Raw genomic sequence first — 7,474 nt, 5'->3', positions numbered from 1 at the left:
CGCAAGGGGGGGGGGCTTTAAACCTGCCCTATTGCCACCCCCACCCCCCCCAAAACCCCCCTCTTTCCATCCTCGGCAGCGCTTCTCCGGGCTGCATTTTGGGGGGGGGGGCTTTGACGTGGTGAGAAACCCCCAGCGGAGCAGGAATTGCTGGGGAAAAAATACCTCTCCCCATCGCTCGTGGGGCTGGGGGACCTTCTGGAGCCACCCCCCAAAAAAAAAAAGATGAATGTGGGCAAAAAAAAAGATGAATGTGGGATGGAGGTCCCAGTCCCTCCCCGTGGGTGACGGGAGCCATTCCCGTGCAGGGCCTTTTCCGGAAAAGCTCCCGGAGCCAGCGATGATCCGTGATCCCGTTCGGTGCCGTCAGCAGCCACATGACGCCGGGCGGACCAGGAAACGCCAGCAGCTCCCTCCCTTCCACCCGCAGCATCCCCTCCCCACGCCAAGGGGGGAGGATTTTTGGGGGGGGAAACCTTGGGGACCACCCTGAGGTCATCCCTCATCTCCAAGGGGACGTGTGGCCGCGGGGCTGACGGCTTTTTGGCATCTCCCGGCTCCTTGCCCCGGAGGGTCGCCGGGAGGATGTGAAGCCCCCACCCGCCCCGAATCCCCTCCAACCTGGGGGGTGAGGAAAGCCCCCCCTTTCCTCCTGAGGGGTTTGAATTTCTTCTGGTGAGCATCCTGTGTGACAACGGCGGGGCTTGTCAGCTCTTCTCCGGCGTCTCTCCTCCGGTTGCACCTTCAGGGAGAGGGAGGTTGGATCTGGCCGGGGAGAGGCAGAAGCCATGCCAGCCACGGGGGGGGTGGCCATGGCCATCAAAAGCCGGGCTTAGAGGGCTCCAAAACACCAGGAGTGGTGGTCCCCTGCCAGGGGGCACCAGCCAGGCACCAGCACCATGTTCAGCCGGTCAGGATATCAAGCCCTTCCCTTGGGAGACTTTGACCGCTTCCAGCAGTCCAGCATCGGGCTCTACGCTGCCCAGAAGGGCTTCTTCTCCTTCGGATCCAAGGAAGATCCTCTAGGACCAGCTGGGAATACCACAGGTGAGTCCCCACCTTAGTGGGGGAGATGTTCTTCCTTTCTACTGCCACTTCTGCTGTAGGGTGTCGCGCTGGCTGGGTGCCCCCCATCCTTCCCGCTTCCCTGGGGTGCAGGGTGGATGGGGGGAGAGGCTGGGATGGGGGTTCACAGGTAGAGAGGGGGGCTTTGGAGCAGGTTCACCCCCCCATTTCATCCCCCTGCAGACTCCTCCCAGGGTTGGTTGTCCTGGATCTGCCATGGGATTATCACCTCCTTGGTCTTCTTGTTGATGGTTGTCACCTTCCCCATCTCGGGATGGTTTGCCTTGAAGGTAAGGGGGGAAAGCAGGTGAGGAGTGGGATGGCAACCCATCCTATGGTGGGGACCTGGGGGGAGACCATTCCCACCTGCCCCTGGTCCCATTGCTCCTGGCACCACAGGACCCAGGGTTTTGCTTCCACCCTGGTCTAAACTTTCCCCTTCCAGATCGTGCCCACCTACGAGCGAATGATCATCTTCCGCCTGGGTCGCATCCGGGCACCACAAGGACCTGGCATGGTCCTGCTGCTGCCCTTCATCGATCACTGGCAGCGCGTGGACCTGAGGACCAGGGCCTTCAACGTGCCCCCCTGCAAGGTGAGTTGCCTTGGGCCTCAGGGCAGGATGAAGAGACATCTCTGAAATACCCCAAGTAGGTGGATTTGGGTTGGGTCTGACCCTTGGTGCAGTGCATGGACCCAACTTTCAGTTCCTCCATCCTCATGGTGAGGTGAGGGGGGTCATGGCTGGTGCTGTGAACCCGGAGTCCTCACCTGCCTGCGGCTGAAAAGCTCCTCTTGACTTTGCACACCTTGTTCAATGCCACGTTCCCGGCTGGAGGCATCTCAGAACCATCAATCCCTGTCCCTCCCAGCTGCCTTTCGGTAACAGCCCTGTGCTGGAAACTGGCCTCGCCGTTCAGACTAGCCCAAAATTCATCATTTGGGCTGGATTTGTTGCTAATAACCCTCTTAATAAAGAAATCTAGATCTGTTTGCCAGCTGGGAAGAGATATGAATGCCTCTGCTCCCAGGCTCTATGCAGGAGGGTTGGGCCATGGAGCAGACAGGGGGAGATATCTTCACTCCTCTCTGCCCCAGCTGACCTCCAAGGACGGGGCGGTCATCTCCATGGGTGCTGATGTCCAATTCCGGGTGTGGGATCCCGTGTTGTCCGTCATGATGGTGAAGGACCTCATCGCGGCCACCCGGATGACGGCGCAGAACGCCATGACCAAGACCTTGGGGAAGAAGAGCCTCCGTGAGATCCAGGTGGAGAAGCTGAGGATCGGGGAGCAGATGCTGGTGAGGACTACCTCAGCCCTACACAGAGGCCCCCTTGCCCCCAGACCCTCATGCTCTTGGTGTAGAAATAACAGTCAGGGAAAGCTGGAGCTGCTGAAAGTCCATCTGGCCATGGACCTGGCCAAGGAGGGGAGCTGAGAAGACATGGTGATTAGTGGGGAGTAGATACCTTTCAGCCTGTGGGTGTCTGGAGCTCTGTGGCTTTCTTGAAGGGCTTTGGCCACACAGAAAAGCCCATGCATTGTCAGCAGACTTAAATTTGACCTCCATATCTCCACCAGGATAATGTCTAGAGGGGGCTCCAACCTGGAAAGGGTTTTGGGGTAGAGAAGCAGGACAGGGTGGTGGCAAAAGGGCAACGATTAGTGCCTACAGTCAACCTGGGCCAGGCCAAAGCTTGTGGGTTGAATGTCTACAAGGGGCGACTTGAAAGGATACTGGGGGGGTGATATACTGGTATCTCTGGGGTGGTTTGGAGGCCAGAAATGCTGTCTGGTGGAGCACCATGCCACGACATGGTTCCCAGGGGAGAGCAAGGAAAGGGGCCAGCCTGGAGGGCTGTGGAAAGGAGAACAAGGCAGAGCTGTCCTCCCTGTCCCGATCTCCTCCAAGCCAGGAGAGCAACTGGGGGAACTGGGTTGAGCATGAGAGTGGACAGTTTGGAGGACGTGGCTGCTCCAACCCCCCACATCTAAAGCTGCTGGGTAGAAGAAATATAAGCTATGGGATGCCCATGGATGGGAGGGCTGTGGTGGGTGATCTCCATGGCCGTACCCAGCTCTGTCTGGGATGCCACCACCTCTCTATTTTTTCCTGGCTCTGCAGCTGGAGATTAACGACATGACCAAGTCCTGGGGCCTGGAGGTGGACAGGGTGGAGCTGAGCATGGAAGCTGTGCTGCAGCCACCCCGGGAGAGCCCGGTGGGTCCTCTGGCCACCGTGCCACCCATGGCTGGGCTGGAGGGGCTGGATGGCACCATTCAACAGCTGGCTGCCCACTTCTTCAGCAACACCCTGGCTCTGGCGGGCAGCAAGACCGGCGCTCCAGAGGCAGGTAACCAACCCGGGGCCATCGCTTCTCAATGTCCCTCCTGCCCAATGACCTTTGTGTCCGTTGGCTTTTTGACAGAGGAGTCAAAGTCTGGGAGATATCACGCTCCCATGAGCACAGCACAAACAGAGCTGGTAGGGGAAAGGAGAGAGGACCATCAACCTTTCTAACGTGACATTGGAGGTGGGACCGGGGAGGGCAGGAGCAGATCTGAGGAACCTCGGGCTGAAGACCAGCTCAGACCTCAGCATTCCCATCAGACAAACATAGGGAAAGGCCTGAGCTGGCTGAGAGTCACCATCTGAGGGTATCTTTTTTTTCTGGAAACCTTGGACCAATTTGTGTCCCACTGTTTCTTTCAGCGATAATTTTCCACCCCCTGGAAGCAGGGCAAGAGTAACCCATGGCAGACAGAGGAGCAGGCAGTAGGAACTGGCAAAACCGTGTTGTCCTCTTTTTGCTTAACTGGAAACTCTCTGCATAAGCGGGTTTCTCTGCACCACAGACCTTCTCTGGTGGGCTCATGCAGACAAGCAAAGTTCACCGCTCAAAGGTGTCCCCTCACCACGCTTCTGTCCCTTTGTCCCCAGCAGACAGCGTGGAGATGGTGAATGAGGTGGACCCTCCCAACGCTCCCCTCCTCCCCACCGCTGGCAGCACCTGGAGAAAGCCCAGTGCAGATGAACTGTTTTCAGCAGTAGAGCCCGTCCTCTCCGAGGCCCTGGTCACCCAGGTGGGAGCATCCTACCAGGTCAACATCGTCTTGCCCAGCGGCGCCTGGAGCACCTACTTCATAGACCTCTCCTCAGGTCACTGCTCTTTGGGGTTGTTGTGTTGGAGGTGGGAGGGTGTTTCATGCCCGTGACCCCTTTGCGTGCTTCAAAACCCACCGAGCTTGGTGGTAGGTGGTCCCAAACCAACCCTGTTTGGTAGCTCCATGAAAGCATCCCCAGGGTCCATCAGCTGAGCACTGCAGTTTGGTGACCATGGCCTTGAGTCCACGCTCCCTGGAAGTCTGAAGTAGAATTTGTTTGGGGCCAAAACCATGAGTTTTCCTTCAGAAAGAGAGCGTTGGTAGAAAATTGGCAACCAGGCCTCCTCATGGTTGGCCAAGTGGGGTGGCTCAGGGACCTCAGAGTTTGTTGTCTCTTCTGTGCCACCAGCCCAAGGGGGTAATGATGGAGGGACATGCACGGGCAGCCCTTCGGGCCTTGCCACGCTGAAAGATGTCCTCCCACCACCCCATTCCATTCCCCTCCGGGTGCTGATGGTTTTCCTGGTGGCCACATGCGCTCATTTGGGCTGGGATAGAGTTAATTTTCTTCACAGTAGCTGGCACGGGACCATGTTTTGGATTTGTGCTGGGAACAGGGTTGACAACACAGGAACGTTTTCCTTATTGCTGAGTCAATTTTCTGCTCCTCACACCACGCACCAGTGAGTAGGTGAAGAAGTTGGGAGGGGGCACACAGCCAGGACAGCTGACCCCAATTGCTCAAGGAACATCCCGTGCCATATGACGTCTTAGAAAGGGGGAAGAATAAGGAAGGGGGAGATGTTTGGAGTGGTAGCCCCATACTAGTGGCTATGGAAGAAATTAACTCTATCCCAGCCAAAACCAGCGCATCGTGGCAAAAGTTCTTACAGGGCTTGGAGGTGGACCACCCTAACAGGACATCGGTGGAGCAACAGAAGAGAAATTTGTCTCCATAAGGAGTAGGGGCACTCCAGCCTCCAAATTCCCCCTGCCAGGCCCTTGTCTGTCATCTGGCCCAACTCAATCCTTACGGAACAGTGGGGGGAAACGCCAGCGGCCAAGGCTGGATCCTGAAGCCATATGTTTCTCCCTCTCCCACCCATCGTGTCCTACAGGCAGCGGACGGGCTGGCCGAGGTGTGCCCGAGGGCAGCCCCGACGTCGTTCTGGAGGTGGCGGAGAAAGACCTGCAGGACCTCTTCTTGGGCGACCTGCGCCCCTTGAGTGCCTACATGAGTGGGAAGCTGCAGGTGAAGGGTGACCTGCACCTCGCCCTGAAGCTTGAGGAGCTCGTCAAGGCGATGAAGCAGCAGAGATAGAGCATGCGTGTGGGGGGCCTGTCTGTGTGCATGTGTCTTTGTAGGTGTGCAAAGGACGGGGAGGGGGGGACACACAACTTATAGGGGTGCTGCGTGGTGGGGGCCTTGCACTGCTGGACCTCCTTCCCCATGGAGGCTGCAGGAGCTGGGTGAAGACCTGAGCAGGGAAACTGAGGCTGAGCTCCATTGCCTGTCCTTGTCTTTACCCACCTTGCCCATCCTTCCTCTACGATGTTATGGGATGGGAACCAGTTGCAGGAGCTGGGTGAAGACCTGAGCAGGGAAACTGAGGCTGAGCTCCATTGCCTGTCCTTGTCTTTACCCACCTTGCCCATCCTTCCCCTATGATGTTATGGGATGGGAACCAGTTGGCACCCCAGTACGTGCCAGTTTGCTTCTAGATTCCTTGGCCAAAGTACCACCAAGGGCAGAGAACGATGTCCTGCTGCCCTCACAAAATGTCCTGCATGGTCAGTCATCTCAGACTGAGTGGACAAGACTGAGAAGAGCTTGGGGACACTGTGGCTAAGGACAGTCATCATGGAGTGGGGTGGGGTGGGCAACCAGAGTGGGGCAGGAGGGCTGGCTGGACCAGGTTGGGATACCACCAGCGGGTTGGGCTTGGGGGGTCCAGCGTGGCACGATGCTGCCATTGATTGGGGAAGGGGCAGAGGTGGAGATTTGGGAGTGACCTTCCTGGAGCTACCTGAGCCTTCCCTGAAGAGTGGTTTGAGATAAGTCATTAATTTGTGCTTCAAAGTGCTTTTGCATGTGCGCTGTGAGGTCTGTCCTGGGGTGGGGGGCGATGTGGGCTGTATATAGGCGTATATATAGATATTTATTTATTTATTTTGTAAGCTTCCTTTCTATCTCCTCTCTGTGGACAATCTTGCAGCCTTGTTGCTGGGGCGGCGGTGGGTTGATGCCTCGGTGTCCCTAAGGGACCTCAGGGCCTGGGGGCTGCTGCCACCAGTCAAGGAGGCTGCCTGGTGTGACTCCTTGGTGACTGCCTTGGTGTGTGATGAACACACCAAGTCCTGCCAGGGTGAGGAAGAGCCATCAGGGATGAGGCACAGCTTCTCCCGGGGATGTTCAGCTCCCCCTACGGCACCCAGCACCCCAGGGGTTAAAATGCCTTGGAGCTCCAGGTGGCTTTACCAGCCCCCAGGATGTTTTGCTGGAACCAGTGGGACATCTTGCTGGCCTGGCCTTTTCCATGTATGGGACTGCTTGTTGGAAAGGGGGGAGGGAAAGTGGGGGACCGAGGAGAATGTTTCCAGAATTTCAATGTTTTATGGATCCCTTCAGGCCAAACCACCTGCTAAAGATCTTCTTCAAGGCCTGGGGCTGGGTGGCACCAGCCCTGAAGCTTTGGAGATCCTTCTGGGGCTGCCAGGCTGGATGAAACCCTCAGGTGTTCCTGGTGGTCCCTCTTTTTTTGTGGTGGTCCCCATGGTGCAGGTATCTTGGGGAGGGTACTGATGCCCTGCAGGAAGGGATAGAGGAGAATCAGGACACAACCAGCCCCACCAGGTGGGAGGGTGCCCTCTTTTTTGTGGTGGTCCCCCGTTTTTGTGATGGTCCCCATGGTGCAGGTGTCTTGGGGGGGTGTACTGATGCCCTGCAGGAAGGGATAGAGGAGAATCAGGACACAACCAGCCCCTCCAGGTAAGGGGGGGGGGTGTCCCTTTTTTTGTGGTGGTCCCCATGGTGCTGATGGCTGGGGGGGGAGGAACTGGTGCCCTGCAGGAAGGGATAAAGGACAATCAGGACACCACCAGCCCCACAAGATGGGGGGGGGTCCCTTTTTTTGTGATGGTCCCCATGGTGCAGGTGTCTTGGGGGGGTGTACTGATGCCCTGCAGGAAGGGATAGAGGAGAATCAGGACACAACCAGCCCCTCCAGGTAAGGGGGGGGGGTGTCCCTTTTTTTGTGGTGGTCCCCATGGTGCTGATGGCTGGGGGGGGAGGAACTGGGGCC

At 57.5% G+C, this 7,474-nt stretch overlaps 2 protein-coding genes across 3 annotated transcripts in view; one reads left to right on the top strand and one right to left on the bottom strand.

Moving 5' to 3' along the window:
* The window catches only part of LOC106896581 (protein PML-like), a gene marked incomplete at its 3' end in the record, with an annotated part of 18,414 nt that extends 18,035 nt beyond the window's left edge, over positions 1-379 (bottom strand). The window contains exon 1 of the mRNA XM_014956675.1: positions 307-379. Coding sequence (XP_014812161.1) covers positions 307-379 — 73 coding nt within the window. The remainder of the gene's footprint in view (positions 1-306) is intronic.
* STOML1 (stomatin like 1) overlaps positions 1-5,742 on the top strand; it is a 9,220-nt gene extending 3,478 nt beyond the window's left edge. The window contains exons 2-8 of one of the 2 annotated variants that reach the window (XM_014956661.1): positions 309-1,047; positions 1,249-1,355; positions 1,511-1,660; positions 2,164-2,367; positions 3,193-3,421; positions 4,009-4,227; positions 5,291-5,742. In XM_014956661.1, coding sequence (XP_014812147.1) covers positions 900-1,047; positions 1,249-1,355; positions 1,511-1,660; positions 2,164-2,367; positions 3,193-3,421; positions 4,009-4,227; positions 5,291-5,493 — 1,260 coding nt within the window. In that variant the 5' untranslated portion in view covers positions 309-899 and the 3' untranslated portion in view covers positions 5,494-5,742. Of the gene's footprint in view, positions 1-308; positions 1,048-1,248; positions 1,356-1,510; positions 1,661-2,163; positions 2,368-3,192; positions 3,422-4,008; positions 4,228-5,290 lie in introns of those variants that run through there. The other variant, XM_014956662.1, reaches the window with a different exon arrangement.
* Positions 5,743-7,474: the final 1,732 nt, after the last annotated feature.

Source organism: Calidris pugnax, unplaced genomic scaffold (assembly GCF_001431845.1).
Source record: "Calidris pugnax isolate Ruff unplaced genomic scaffold, ASM143184v1 scaffold265, whole genome shotgun sequence".
Classification (NCBI taxonomy): Eukaryota; Metazoa; Chordata; class Aves; order Charadriiformes; family Scolopacidae; genus Calidris; species Calidris pugnax.
This window is presented reverse-complemented; position numbering and strand designations above follow the sequence as displayed.